This window comes from Rhodnius prolixus, unplaced genomic scaffold (assembly GCF_049639745.1).
Source record: "Rhodnius prolixus isolate KJV_2025 unplaced genomic scaffold, Rpr scaffold_4, whole genome shotgun sequence".
Taxonomy (NCBI): Eukaryota; Metazoa; Arthropoda; class Insecta; order Hemiptera; family Reduviidae; genus Rhodnius; species Rhodnius prolixus.
In genome coordinates, this window is record NW_027411614.1 from 30,196,205 (window position 1) to 30,211,954 (window position 15,750).

Sequence of the window (15,750 nt, forward strand, 5' to 3'; positions counted from 1 at the left end):
AATACTTAGTCTCTTCTTATATACTTACAGTATCAGCTGGCACACAACACTTTTTCAGTCTGGCAGCTTGTTCTGGTTGGTGTGGCGCATTATAGTGTGATAAGAGAGCTAGAAAAAAAAAAAAATTGAAAGATGTGTCAAACATTTAATTAATAAATAAATTGTGCAGAGATTAGAAGGCATTCATTTTTTACGATTAGTATATGCATTAAGACTGAATGATCCCACAATTGCTTTAGTTATTCAGGAAATTCGTTTTAGGTAGGAACTGTAGCTTAAGTATACGTCTATTACCACTAAATAGCAATTTTTTTCTCATATCATTAAATGTGTTGTTTACAGAATCGTTTATTAATATGTCAAGTGGAACTAATCTTGTGGTTCCAGTGGTATTATGGGGGAAAAATCCTCCAACCCACTGTGTTTCTTGTGTATATTTGTCAAGAGATCAATGTACACTTATAACAGGATGCTATGATGGGCAAATTTGTCTTTGGCGAGTAGATCCTGGGACTTTAAAGGTAATAATTGCTTAGTATTGTGTAGTGAAGTGTAAACATTATCGAGAAGTTTTCAAACTTTGACCAAATTGATTGTAAAATCTTACAGTTCCTACGATTATTTAAATCCTGACAAAACACATTCTGAGTCTTAAATTTTTATAATTTTTGGTTTAGATGACTCCCAGGTGTTTGCTTGTTGGTCACACAGCTCCTATTTTATGTCTTTCGAAAGCTAGCGTTGTTTTAGACAACAACTTTGTCGTCAGTTCTACAGAAAATGGGTTCGTAGAAATTATTAATCAAGAATTATTTCTTTTCGCAAGTTGTTAGGTGAAATTTTTTGGCCATTTTAGCGATAATTCAGAGATAAAATCAGAATTCTTTAAAAATTGTAATGTTGAAAAATAATTTTCATTTTGTAATTATTATTTTTTGCTCATTTTCAGAGAAATGTGTACCTGGGATTTAGTGGACGGAAAATGTAGGGAGTTAGTGAAGCTCCCGTACGTTCATACCAGTATGCAAGTAAGTTCATGAAAAAAAGTAATTTTTTTTTGAGATGATTTACGATTGATTGCGTGGTAATAAACTGTTCAAGGTATTTGGTATCGTTAGTCCCTTGAGTAGGTCATAAAACCTGGTTCCGCGATGGAGCATGCTGCAAACAGTATGTGTCCATTGTTACATACTGCGCAGTGACCATCATTAAAACTGTCCGGTAGGACAGTTGTATAAGGGTTGTATATGTAAAAAATAATCTTTATAAAATAGGTAAAGAGGCTTCTCCTCTTTGCACAACTTGTGACGGCCCAGAAGACATAGATCACGTTGTTATAACGTGCTCCAAATGTACATACCAAAGAGACCTGCTTTTTAAAAATTTAAAAAAATCAATCAAAAAAAATATAACGTACCCTAGGTTTCTAAAAAATAGAAAAGCCTTTGATGAACAGGTGCACTTCATTAACATTCTTAAGGCCACCCTAAATAAAAATTAAGAACTAAGAAGATAATGTTCTGGCTAATAGTGCAAACTGATGCCAAGGGAAAAAAAAGGTATTTGGAGATCTTAGGCAAACTATCCAGGCCTGTATAGATGTTTTAATTCTGTGTTCATTTTGAGTGGGTTTCTTTCATTTCAAAAATGCAAGTGTTCTGGGGGAGGAGTATTATAAGACCATTGAATATTTAAATATATTTTCAGAGTTTCGATGGAATCTTCTTCAGATCACCTTTAAAATGATATCACTTATTTCATTTGCATTAGTATCTTTTTCGTATTTTATTCCATTTTATTTTGGCAATAATATCAGTCACAGTGTAGCAAAAGAATTGTCTCAGATGTTAACGCGCCTTAAATAAAAAATATTAAAATAAAAAAGAAGAAGTGCTTAGTATTTTATTAAATATCTTTAGATTCTCTGATTGCTAGTGTGAATTTCATTAATATCTTGTCGTTTAGGCCTTTCATATGGAAGGAACGGAAGATGCAAGATTATTTTGTAATGGTTATTATGCTGATATTCTTGTGATGGATCCCTTTAGTTTGGAAATAATTTTTACTCTTTCATCGAAAGTTAGTCCAGATTGGATAAGTGCACTTCATGTGCTGAGACCTAACAAAAGAAAAGGTAGTCATAATTCTTTTTTTTTCACTAATGATGTTACTGATTTATTAATGTGTTAACTTTTATTATCTTAAATTTATCAACCACAAGCACAAATCATTTTATAATTAACAAGTAGCATAAAATAATGATTTGTTAAAAATATTCGAATAATCCTTATATCAATTATTAATTTAATCGCTTAGAGTACTCTGATAATTTTGTTTCTAAATGTTTAGAGGATGTTGTCCTTGCTTTAACCACTACTGGCACTGTTAAAATGTGGACTCTATCTGGTAATGAATCAAAATCTTCGCCTCCAGTTTTTGAAAATGAAAGTAAACAAATCAGGTGTTTAAATGCTCTTGCAATGAGTTGTTGTTCACAAAATCAGCGCACTGTTTTAATTGTGGCATCCAAATACTGGCAGGTAGGTAATGAATTTTTTTTTAATTTTAACATGTTTTTCTTTGTATGTACGTATTTATTTTAATTTCTAGATTTATGATGCCGGAGATTTTTCTGTTTTGTGTTCTGTAATGGCGGCCAGAGGTGAACGATGGCTTAGTGGCCACTTTTTATGTCCAGATAGAGTGTTAGTCTGGTCAGATGAGGGTAAAGGGTATATCTACAAATTACCAGCGAAGTAAGTTTTTTCTTTTTATTTTGTTAAGAATAGAATGTATAAAACAAAACATTTGAAATGTATATACATTTTGTGGAGTATTGAAAAAACTAAAAAGCCTTTTCATTCATATTTTCTGCAGCCCTTTCTATTAAGATAATTGTATTTTTATTTTTATCAAAGGAAAAAGTGCGAATCTCAAAAGCGAAAACTACCCAGCAGTCTATTTTGCTTATTACTTTATTAAGTAATTCTTATTACTTTACTTATTACAATTAAGTAGCAGTGATTATCGGAGCAGATATGACTTTCCAAAATGTTTTCTTAACTAAGTATACAAGGGCTCCGAAGGAAATTGCGTTGAAACCAGTTAACTTGTGAAATAAATTGTAATGAATTACTTAAAAATTAATGAATTACTTTTAAAATGTTCTCTAAAATTATTACAGTAATTTTTTAAAGTTTAATTTTTTCCAATATGTTCTCCGCAAAAGTTAATAAGGGTGAACGAGAATGCAATCGTTCTTGCTTAATGTTTGACTGTTGATATTTCTAAAAATTCAAAACAGAAAGTTGTTGTTTCGTATAATTCATACATTTAGCCGAGTAATTATTTTTTAGGTAGGTTTTCCGCTGACTAACGTAGATAAACTGCTCTCAAAAAGTAGGAGTACTTGGAAAATTACACATACTTTCCATTAGCTTTCATTTATTTTACAATTGGTTGTATTAATGATTATTTCTTTAAAGTTAAGAGAAGAATAGGAAGAGAATTAAGAGTTGGAAATCAATAAGTGTAATAAATGTCTAATGAAACTAATAATCGTTAGATGGTCGAAAAGCCCCCCTCAAAAATTAGACATTACTACGTTAAGATTAAATGATACATATGATATGCCTTTTCAAATTATACAATAACAAAAATCTGTTATAGAAGTTTTTTTTATCGAAGATTTTTATATTTTATAGTTAGCTAGTTCTGTTTAATATTTTACTTGTCTATTGCACTTTTTTATTCTTCAAAAGTATATAGTAGAGTGATTGGATTTTGAATGTTGCAGATTTAAATTAACATAAAATACCTCACAAGAAAACAGAAATTTTGTTGTTCGATTTTAGCAGCTTTTAAAATTTAATATCTAATTTAAAACAGTTTGGACACTATTGCATTAGGATCATATAATACCCATTATACCATATGTTCTAAAAAAAGTTCGAAATTTTTCCTCATTTACAATGAAATTCATGTGGGAATCAACATTGACTATGTTCGATCAACAAAATTATCTGATATCAATCAATGAACCTGAAATTTGGATAAACGAATTTTTTGGAGTCAAAGATTTTCATATCTTTCGAAAAAAGGATATCTAGTTAGTATGCTTTCTGAAAATCGCTGTTAAAATCAGGAAGTCGCAATAAAGTTTACTTGTTGTTTTATGATTGTGAATGGTACCTGATAACCTCATTGCCTAGGTGTGTAATCTTATCTGCCTATCGACAGTGACCACAATTCAATTCATGCTGTAGCTGATCAAAGTCATTACTCTATCGAAAGTTATTAAACTTTCTAGATTTTCACTAAAGCTTAATCAGATTGCGTGCTGATTTAAATTTTTTAAGACTGGAGCTTGTGAGAAGCTTCTGGTAATTGAGCAGAAAGATGTACACTGCCTGCCAAAAAAGAGAAAGGAACGTTTTTCTTAATTATTAAAATGTAGTTGAAGTTCCAGATTTCCCTAAATGGCGGAAGTTTTTGGTCTTCTAGTTTTTCATTGATTCATAATATGCTGGAAGACTGAGGGTAGTATATTCAATTTTTCTTTATTTCTTGTATACTATATAGTATAATTACTTTTCATGACCGAAATATGGGACTGAGACCATATCTTGGCAAAGCTCCTAAGTGTTATAGAGTTCTCGTCAAATCCAAATATTTTTTGGAGAACTTAACTAAGGTTAACATGAAAGCCATATTCGGAGTAATAACTAAGTCTAAACTGTTTTGGACTGTAGAATTCCCATAGGATTAACTTGAGTTTTAGTTTTTTAAATTGTAATGATAGGAAATTGGGTTATTTTATTTGACGTTCTTAGATATGTGAATCACCGTAATATGTTCTCGAATATTCGTATATGCTTATTTGATCGAGATAACTTCTTTAAAATTGGAATCTTACTCAACATAATCAGCATCAGTACATCGCATTCAAGTCGCATACTTCGTGGAACATTCATCGCAATGTTCATTTAGTTGAATGTCGATCTTTGAACGAGTTTAATATGAAATCTCTATGGTGCTATGTGCCATTCTCAAATATTCTTTGGAAAACATAGAAATCCCTTACAGAACTTGCCAACAATCTTAAAATTTCTTGTATTTTTGCATGTAGTTTAAAATTTATGGATAGTACGTGAGGTTCCAATGACAATTTTCTTCACTTAGTGGTAATTTCTATCCCTTTGAGCTTTTTTGCACTCTAATAAGTTTAAGAAAAACACGAAACACAGAAAACTTGCATGGGAGGAAACTGCATTAATTAAAAAGAGCATGTTGCATAGAGATGCACAATAATGTACATGAGCTTATTGTTTTTTTGGATATTAATTCTCATAATTCCATATTCTCAATAAGTTTTTATTAATTCTTTAAAATATTTAATGAACTTTGCTAAAAAGAAAATTTTTTGGTGGCTTACGGTAAGTATGCACTTTAGTGCATGGCTGGATTTGGTGTTAGATTAACTGATGCAGATTTTCTCTTGTTTCCCACAGCAAGCTAAAAGGCAGATACATCGATTCAGGGTATGATATTTCAGATCTTACATATTGTCTTCTTATCTTACATTGTAACATTATCTTCTTGCTCTTCTAATCAGAAATTCTGATATAAAATTTTACTTGGGGTTTTATGATTACACTAGCAACATTTTTTTCATACTGTCTGTTCAGTTGCACAATTCTTTAACCCGTTCCAGTCTTGCATGTTGTTGAAACTATCTTTTATAAGTATACCTTCTTTTATAAATATTTTGTTTTGCTTGAGCTATTCTTTTGGTGTATATTTACATTCTTCTTTTTAACATTTACAGAACTTAATTTTCTATGTTTCAGTAGTGTAGCAGACAATAAAGATTTTCATTCGGCATCAACTGAAGAAGACTCACCATTTCTGTATTCTGTTCTCGAAGCTTCTGGTCGAAAAGTACTTAAATATTATCATGATTTTAGCATCGAAAATACTTTATTATTTATTTATTTATTTTTTTTATATTACAGCCTGTATGTTGTCCACCTGCTATGAGATTTGTAGAAAATTCTGCCAAAGGCCCTTTGTTAATTCGTGCAGATTCAGAAGGTTCTGTTATCGTTTGGTGTGTGCCTCAAGTTTCTAACTCTCAACTTTCGCAAATACGTCAGCAACCAACATCCACGCCTTCTGGTCATTTTTCTTTTATTACACTTATAATTATAATTTTGAGGGTAAAAGAAAAGAAAATTTTATTTTGTTTTTTAGTAAACAAAACAGTTGTATTATTGCTAGATTACTAAAATTGTATTTTCACCAGAATTTTGTGATCCCAAGATTACCCGAAACACATAAGTGGGCTAAATTGATCTATGCTTGTGTGAACAGCTTATCTAACAAATAAAAATCTTATCGAATTTAATATTTATTTGGGTATGTGATTTATCCAATAAATGTTCCGTCTTTTTATTCCCGCAGAGGAAATTTGAATGAAAATATTAACGATATGTTTTTCCAAAGTCTTCCATAAGTAATTTTTCGAAAATATTTAAAACTAAAGTATTAGGCCGAATTAAGTAAGTTATAGGCCAAGTTTAATGAAAATCTTTGTCTTTATTCCAATTTCACTTGAAAAAAAAATCACTCTAAAACGTTTTCGACTCAAGAAACTCAGAATTGTATTTTTGTCGGTATCTTTTCAGTTTGGCAAATTCTGCATTGAGAGGTACTGCAACACAACCTTATTACGATTTGTTAAAAAAAAACATCCTTGATTTTATTTTAAATACTTTGACAAGAAAAATTATGTTTTAAATAGCGTAATGTACAAATTAAATTTTAATTAAGATAAAAACTGTTACTGTAAATTTCAGTTATGGAACCGATAATGTCTACCAGTATAAGTGAGGCTTGGGCTGCCATGAAACCTCCTCCAGTGGGAATTTTGGATCAGCTGGTAAGTAATAAATCTTGAAATGAAAATATCCTATAATTAAGAAGTTAATTAAACTATAGTTATATAATGTATAATGTACGACAGGAAAGTGGATCGAAACTTACTGCCAGTATTTACCTTCCGCAACAAGGAAGATTAGTTGTTGGAAGAGATGATGGAACTATAGTGATTGTACCTGCTACACAAACTGTCATGTTGCAGTTGTTACATGGAAGTCATCAGCAGTACGACGGTAAATTTACTTTGAATTTTAAATCAAAACTTTTATCTATCTTTTAATAGGCTAGGTTTTTCATACTTAAGTATCAGACTCTACCCAGGCAAGCATACAAATGCCCACACACAATTTTCTTTATTTATTGTGTTGGAAAAAATTAAATATAAAAAATGTGTTGGGTCCGCCTTGCTGGATAATATGTAGATTTTATCCTCATTTCGGTCGGATTCAGTTTTCATTAACCAACAGAGGTTCATTCATCAATTTGATGTAGAGAGTTTGAGTTCTACAAATGTTTCTGTTATACACTTCGCTTGCTAAGCATTAAAAAGTTGGAAGTAGACACAGAAAGGCATGTCTAAGATGTTTGAAAATCATAAGATAGAAGCAGGAGTCTGCACGCCAACTGCTTTGTTCAAAATGTTTTTGGAAAGAGCATTAAAGAAATGGACAGAAGAGTGCTTATGGTAATTTCTGGTTCGTCAGTAAATATTATGTGACAGAAACAATATGGAAGTAACATAATTGTAAGTTGTAGTAAGCTATTTTTTTTTTTTTTCCTGAAATATAATTAATTGAATCTCTCATATAGGGCTTTTTCAAGAGTCTTCATTATGTGAAAATAATCTTTCTCCAGTTTTTCAAATAGCTTTTTAACATTTTCATGAAAGAATTGATCGTGCCGCATGTTTGTAATTAGAGCATTTTGTTCTTTTTTTTTTTTTTAATGTGGAATTGATTTAACTTAATTATTTGATTAGGAACATTTTTCGGCATTTGTTCTTTGACCTTTTCCAATTTCATTTATTCTTCAGAACTGTCGCGTCCATCTTTTCTTTGTTTTAAATTGGCTATTAAATGAAATCATTTATGACGCTTTTTAAATCTACAATAGGAAGTGACTATTGAAAATCTAAAATGAGAAGAAAGGAGTTATTTTTCCTTTCTCTAGTATCTAGGACTCGAACATAGTGAGAGTAGATATTCTAAGTGCAATTATGAATTATAGCAGCAAATTTCTTAAGCTTATTGTTCTTTCAAGTCCTCGTTCATAATTTTTCAGATGTAGCAAACAATAGAATATGAGGTTCAGATCCACAAAACCGAACGAAGATATTTTAATCGATAATATTCGCCAAATTTATCAATGATTTGTATTATATCTATTTATTAATTCAAAACATTATATTTATTAGATTGGCCTCCTCATCAAATTCTGTCTGGTCATACTGGTCGAGTGAATTGTTTACTATATCCGTACCATGTTCATCCTCGTTATGATAAGTCACATCTTGTCAGTGGAGGGGTTGATTTTGCTGTTTGTCTTTGGGATCTATACGCAGGCACACTTCTACACAGATTTTGTGTTCATGCTGGAGAAATTACACAATTGCTTGTACCGCCGAATACTTGTAGTGTAAGTAGATTCAATATAATCATTATAAATCTTTAGAACTAGATTTGAAAAAATGAAAAGTTTAATATTAATAGGTACTTTCTTTAGATTTTATTGTAACTATTGATACAGTAAATGTGAGTAACAAAATACAAAAATTAAAGAAGGCTTAAAGCGTGATATATGTAACATAGAAATGGTATGAAGTTTTTAAGGTAAACATCATTTAAAAGAAAGTCTTATTCTAATAATTGGTTTTTCCGATTTTTGTTAACAAAACTTAGTGATTTTGTTAATAAACATTAAAATACATTTTCTGCTAATAATTAATTTTGTTAATTCATAAAAAAAAATGTTTAGTAAAGGTTCTTTTAAAATGATACTTTACTTCACTAAACCCAACAAAGATTATTAACTTCCTATTAAATGAACAAAACGGCCAATGGAATGTTTATAGCCGGTAGAGTCATGCAAGTTGTTGCTTGAGTTTAGTGGAAATAAGTCTTGATGGCTCCAATTTGTCTAGTCGCTACATCTGTTTGAGAGTTCGATGAAGATGTACTTTCCTTATTTTATGAGGCACAAGAAACTCTGGTAGATTAGTTAGTGTTACATTTCAGAAATTACAAAGTATTGCCCAATATTTCATCAACTTTTGTAAGCAATTATTGGATCCCTTAAACTGTAGATATTTTAATGACATTTATTAATGCACTTTTTTGGCTGATTCTTCTAAGATTTTGTAGAAGACGATTCGTGGAAATTGAAATGAATAATAAAATATAATATTAAAAATTTGGGGGGAGTATTTTTTAAAATCCAAAGTACAAACTACCAATGTGTATACAGTTTATATATATACGGAGAATTCACTTTATGTATATCTTAAGTATCAATTACTGGAAGTTTATTATGTATACATACATAAACTTCGAAAATATGTTCCTCAAACATCTCGATTTCTGAATTATTTCTCCAATTATCTAAATTTAAAAACATTCAATTCTAATGATCTAAACGTATCTATTTCTTCTGGAATTGGTTCATAATGTACGATTTCACCGTTCGGTTTCTCTAAAACACCTGGAGGATTTCGCACGATATAGGATTTTACATTATATATAACTTGATACGGCTTACAGAATTTAAATGGGCAGCAACAGCAACACCAGCCTTTTATGAGCCACAGAGGTATTACAATGAATAGGTATACAACTGTCCAAAACAAAATAATCTGTTTGATTCTATTTATAACATTTTTGTCCATACCATTATTACGAAGATCCCTAAATACACATTCAATCGATTTAATTCCAAAATTATTTCTTTCTTCATCAGTACACTTAGTGGGTGGCGATATATCAGTAATTTTTTTAATTGCTTCTTTGACCTTTTTTTCTTCTGTTTCAGGTTTTACAATTAACGTTTTATTATCACTTACACTTGTTTTTTCATAATATTCATCTTTAAACGTATCATAATTATACTCATACTCTCCATTATTTCCACCAGTTAGAGTTCGTTCTTTTGCAATGGGTTGTGTTTCATTGAATTCATTTTCAAGGTTATCTACATTTTTAGAAGCTTCACGCTTTTTATGATTAATACTTAAATCAAATACAATTTTATTACTGGCATAATCATTTTTTCTGAAGTTAATCTTCCATTTCTTTTTTGTTTTGTCAGTTGGTTTACTATTTTTGTAAAAGTTATATCTACTCAGGATTTCGTGTAAACCTATAATATTTTTGGAATTCGGTTCAATTTTATAATATTTCATCTCTTCTTTACTTATCATTTCTTGTGGAACTTCACCTAACCAATCATTTTCGCCTGCGATTATAATTTTTTCCATCTTAATATTTTTATGGGATATTGCTTTAACGTGAAAATTAACCCCAGTAATTATAATAACACAGTAAATATAATTCATTATTACAAATATTCAAATTGTATTCCATATGATTGTTATTTGCCTTACCACGTGGCTTCTTTAATGAATTTTCAGAAACAAAATTATTAAAATGAACTGTTTCACTTATTTAAGCTGGGGTTATTTTGGGAGTGGGTGTGGCTCCTGGGGTTCGACTTTAAAGCTTGCAATAAAAATAGAAATTACTGCAGCTTCTAAAAGAAAACTAAAAAACTACAATGAAGAGACATTTCCGTTCATGAATTTCATCAGAAAGCTAATGAGAACCCAAAACGGAAAAACTCTACGATTACTATTGTCCACTATAGTGAAATAAGAATTCCTAGTTATATGTAACCAAACCTCGGATGCAGTTTTGGAAACTGTGAATTATCAAGTTTGTTCTTTTTAAGTGTGTTCTACCACATACAAAGACCGCTCCATAAAATCTTTTTTATTTTCTTTCCTTTGTTTTATGGTACCTTAAAACATGTTCTCCCAAACCTGTATTCTGAAATGCTTCGCGAGAACTTAAGTCTTATCTCTTTCACATGTGTTGCCTTTGAATAGATGCCGAATGAACATTTTATCTGGTTTATGGATCTTTTGCATGCTGATCTACTGTTTTTAAATTTTCTGTTGCTTGAACTGTAATTTTAAAAAAAGTAGGTATATATTATATATTAGTGATAGTGTCATGGAAGAATGATCTTATCATTAAAATAAAATTCAATTACAATTCAATTTAGATTTTACTCTTTTTAAGTGACAGTGTAAGAATTCTATTCTTAAAAAACGGGAAAAACAGAATTCAATTTTTTTTTCTCTCTCTCTAGGTCAACTGGCGTCCGTAGAGTTCGCAGACAACATAGATAAATAAAATACTTTATGTAACATCTTCTACTTGGATACTTATTTACTTATTGAGTTTCCTTATAGAAATTAAATTGATGTCCTATTTGAAATTAAATCGTTAACTGATTTTATAAAATGTTATTTTGTCTAGGAAGAATTCTAACGAAATTTAAGGATTAGAAAATAAGCTCAGCACTTGATTTCTATTGTTTGAAATTTCAATATGTCTAGTGTTATATATTTCATTTTTTTTCAGACAAGAGTGCAAAAATGTATTTGCTCTGTAGCTAGTGATCACTCGGTTACTTTATTAAGTTTGACAGAAAGAAAATGTGTAGTGTTGGCGTCTAGACATCTTTTCCCTGTCATTAGCATCAAGTGGAGACCTTTAGATGATTTCATGATAGTCGGTTGTTCAGATGGTACTGTCTATGTGTGGCAAATGGAGACAGGTTCGAAATTATATAATTTATTTAAATAATAATAAATGTTACCTTTAATAATTGTTTCCTTGACTTGAATTTGAATTTGAAAATGTTTATTTACAATTTAAATTTTTTTATACAAATATATTTAAAATGAGGTTTCAGGCTGCATGCCTATATCCTCTCCACAACATATCAACATTTACATTGGATTGACTTAAATATTTTTGTAATCATGGATATCTTTCATAGGCCATTTAGATCGCGTACTTCATGGTATAAATGCTGAGGAAGTTATGTATGCTTGTGACGAAAACACGAATTCCACAAATAGTTGTGAATCTGGAATGGCAAATCCAGCTGTGCATTTCTTTAGAGGTCTCAGGCATCGTAATATTTCTGCCATAAGGCACGCCACACAGGTATGTTTAGAATTGTTTAATGTCGTATTTAATATATGCGTGCGTCAATAACAGTTTTTATAAATTAATTTAAATCCCACAGTCGTATTAATTATTAGAAACGTTAGGAAAATAACCATTGTGCTCTCCAATTTCATCTCAAGTTAATTCAGAGCGTTGATAAACTCTAGAAGAGTTTAAGCTGTAGGAGCAGCTTCTTGTGTGGGCATTCGGAAGCAGCAAAAATTGTTTTTGCCTTAAGAAGAAGAATCTTGGTCAATATTTATCTACATTTAGACCCACAGCAAAGAACATTGTTGTAAAAATTTCTCCTTTGTAGACTATTGCAAAATATTTTAACAAATACTCATCTTTCGATCCAAAGGTTTTTTTACACGAAGAACTGAAGAAAGCGTTCCGAGAGTGGTTTGGAACTGTATTTGTTCAGAAGTGAAGAATAGACGGATTTTGTTTTTTGTAGCGGCCATCTAGCAACTTAGACTTGAGAAGGAATATGTATTTTCGTTCTTGCCAAAGATTTCTTATATTTTTATGCTATACAAGGAGGCGTGAGGAATTTTTTTTATACTCACTGCATAAATGAAATTTATTTTTAAGATTAACTATTACGAGAGAAAGGACTAATTTCAAGAAGATTGGACTACTTTTTTGAGGTGAAAACTAGATCGAAAATTGTATGATTCAGAAGTAATGGTACGGGAGCAAAAACGTTGGCTGTTAAGAATAATTTATTGGCTGTTCAATAAAGTTTTTCTCTTCTATGGAAGAAAGACTAACGATAGAAGAAACACGAATTTTAATTCGTAATATGAATTTAAGGAGAGTCGAAAAGAAACACCGTTCTAGTTTAGAGAAATCTTTTGTTAGGTTTTGATAGCTGTAGAAAAGAATGACGTGATTCACTCTCTTTTTACGAGATTATTTTGTGCATCATAATTCTCATAATAGTTGCAACAGCTTCATCCTTAAGGAGAATTCTACTTTTATTTGAGCGAAATTAGATATAAGTTTATGAAAGTTGTGGATCCATGATACTACCTATTTTATTGTCTTTTTTTGGCAATTCAGACTTTAGCAAGACAAAATATTTTTAATTGAAGAAAGTTTAATTAAGTTTTTGAACAATAACGTTACTGATGCGTTAGAAATTATTTTAAATAAAGATATTGATTTGTCAATTCAATTTGTTGTACATTGAAAATTTACAGAGAGGACTTCATCAATTGCAACAATTAAGTCATCATAATCACCATGATGGTGGCGATCAACAAAAACCAAGAGCATTTCCTCTTATGATACAAGGACTAAGGACTAATCCAAAGGACCCAGAAAGTCATATATTATGTTTTGATATAGAGGCTCTTATAGGCTAGTAATAATCTTACAAGTAATGTTATAAGAATGTAAATAATAATAATAAAAAAAAGGAAAAGAATAATTGACATTTTCTCTCGTGGTTTATTCAGTTGAACTTCTCAGCGAAGAATACAGCGCCATGTCGCCAGGGACATTAGAAGCACAGGGCCTCATTAACGCGTGTGAATACCAGAAAGTTGCGGCACTTACTCAGTCAGCTTCTCCTGATGCACAGAAAAAAATTGCAGGTATGGTGATAAAACTGGTGTAAAAATTATATTTATATAAAAATTACTGGTATAAAAAAACTCTTGTTTGCTAAAATTATAATTTTAATCTTAACATATAACGAGCATCATTTTCAGCCTAAAACTTGAGCGTATTCAAGTTATTTCTGCAAATAAAACATTCTTCCAAATCATGCTGAGAAGTTACAATTTTTTTTTTATAGTACGAGTATTTTATTTTATTTATTAATCTCCATTAGTCTATATTGTTTGTTAGTCCATTAAGTGTAAGGTAAAAACAATCGCTTTTCTGGATAATTATTCGCCAAAACAAAGCGGACAACACAAATTTAATGATTATGGAGTAGAAAAATATTAAAAGTGTACTATTCATCTTTATTATATTTAGTTAGTTACATCGACTCACAGAATCGAATAAATTTGTGTGAGTAATTACTATTTAGCTTTATATTATTATTTATTTTACTTGCGTTTCTTTGTTACTAATTTTATTTTACATTCGTATGTGATGTGTATTTATTAATTCTTGAAAATTATAAAAGCATCTGTACAATCATAATATTTTTCCTAGCGAAATCGAACGAATTAATGAAATCAGCAAGTCTTTAGAACATGTTTATGCGAGGTATTTCAAATACTCATATAAAGTAATATTTTATCTTTTTCATTTACTTTGTAACTTGCTAACGATTTGATTTATAATTAGACTTTGATAATTAAATCTTGACAAGTTTCTATAATTATCCAGTTACTATTTATTCCCTTAGTGTTATAAAAAGATGTTTAAAGATGGAAATTATATTTATTTGAAGTTGACAGTTTCCTATGCGCTCATTTCCAGTGTCTTATAACCTTGTTGAAAACGTTTCAATCGTTGATCTCACACTTGTTGGTTCATCCATTTTCTCTAGAAGTCCAGAAGAGCTTTACATTGCTGCTCTGAGCAACAGTAATAAGCTTAATTGTTGGTATAGTTTTGAAAATTTTGGTATTGGAAATAAACATTTGTCCCAGTCAATAATGCAATAGGCCGTCTTTCGCCTATCTCTAATCTAGAATATAATGTTCTGAAGTACTGTCACTGGAATGGGGTGGTTGATGGTGTTTACATTTTGAAAATTAAAATTGAAAATTTGATATATTTTGAAACTACTATTTAGTTTTTTTTAAGGATGCAATTTACAGCAACGTCTGCTTAATTTATTTAAATTTTGGAAATTTATCTTTGCTTTGAATGGTTGGAACATACAAATAAAACTGACATTTTATTATAATCATTTAAGATGCGTCTACATTTGAGGTCATTGGTACCCAGAGTTTTTTCAATGCCTTGCCGGCCTCAACTACAGTGTTCTCTCGCTGCAGACTGTCCATCACTAGACAGTGAGCTGTGAAAAGGTCCTAGAAAGAGAAAATCTTATACAAAAAAACATTTAACTTCAATATAGAATACATTATAGTTACACTCAGTTTTTGATGTAGGCTGCTTGAAATGAATGGTTATTGTAAGAAGTTTGGATTGGAAGACATATTATGTCTCTTGAAAATCACTATCTTAACAGAAACTTAATTAAACTTTGCGAAACTTTCTAGTAATCCCCTGTACAGTCTCTATGGTGTTTTAAAATATTTCTTTATTTCATCGAAAAAAGAATATTAAGTAAAAACTTTCTTTTTTATTTCTTCAAGATAATATTTATACACTTTTTTTTTATTTTAACATGCTAACAAACTAGACTTCTTTGGTAAAGTCAAGAATAAAGCGGGTGATATGGAACGCATTCTAAAGGAAAAGGATAAACATGGTAAATTTTCTTATGGTAAATTATAAGAACAATTAGAAATAAACAAAGTACATATTTGTAAACGTAACTTACAAAAAAATTATTGAAAGAACTAAAAAAATAAAATTAACATTTTTATAAATGTCCTGTCTGTGTTTTATCTTGCATTTTAGTTTATTTTATTAATTTATTTAT

At 30.2% G+C, this 15,750-nt stretch overlaps 2 protein-coding genes across 10 annotated transcripts in view; one reads left to right on the forward strand and one right to left on the reverse strand.

Annotated features, from left to right (window-relative positions):
* Positions 1 to 58: 58 nt before the first annotated feature.
* Positions 59 to 15,750, forward strand: part of Rbcn-3B (WD repeat-containing protein Rbcn-3B) — a 24,241-nt gene continuing 8,549 nt past the window's right edge. For 2 of the 9 annotated variants that reach the window (XM_074131452.1, XM_074131453.1), the window contains exons 1-18: positions 61 to 261; positions 343 to 521; positions 678 to 784; positions 950 to 1,028; positions 1,966 to 2,134; positions 2,350 to 2,540; positions 2,611 to 2,756; positions 5,490 to 5,540; positions 5,850 to 5,940; positions 6,015 to 6,177; positions 6,858 to 6,940; positions 7,025 to 7,172; positions 8,354 to 8,574; positions 11,577 to 11,772; positions 11,998 to 12,167; positions 13,376 to 13,535; positions 13,634 to 13,771; positions 15,508 to 15,576. In XM_074131452.1, coding sequence (XP_073987553.1) covers positions 357 to 521; positions 678 to 784; positions 950 to 1,028; positions 1,966 to 2,134; positions 2,350 to 2,540; positions 2,611 to 2,756; positions 5,490 to 5,540; positions 5,850 to 5,940; positions 6,015 to 6,177; positions 6,858 to 6,940; positions 7,025 to 7,172; positions 8,354 to 8,574; positions 11,577 to 11,772; positions 11,998 to 12,167; positions 13,376 to 13,535; positions 13,634 to 13,771; positions 15,508 to 15,576 — 2,347 coding nt within the window. In that variant the 5' untranslated portion in view covers positions 61 to 261; positions 343 to 356. Of the gene's footprint in view, positions 262 to 342; positions 522 to 677; positions 785 to 949; positions 1,029 to 1,965; positions 2,135 to 2,349; positions 2,541 to 2,610; positions 2,757 to 3,956; positions 4,109 to 5,489; positions 5,541 to 5,849; positions 5,941 to 6,014; positions 6,178 to 6,857; positions 6,941 to 7,024; positions 7,173 to 8,353; positions 8,575 to 11,576; positions 11,773 to 11,997; positions 12,168 to 13,375; positions 13,536 to 13,633; positions 13,772 to 15,507; positions 15,577 to 15,750 lie in introns of those variants that run through there. The other 7 variants (XM_074131454.1, XM_074131455.1, XM_074131456.1 and 4 more) reach the window with 7 other exon arrangements.
* On the reverse strand, positions 9,390 to 10,533 carry LOC141455947 (uncharacterized). Its single transcript, XM_074131464.1, has one exon. It carries the CDS (start codon positions 10,484 to 10,486, stop codon positions 9,533 to 9,535), a length of 954 nt encoding a protein of 317 aa, XP_073987565.1. The 5' UTR covers positions 10,487 to 10,533; the 3' UTR covers positions 9,390 to 9,532.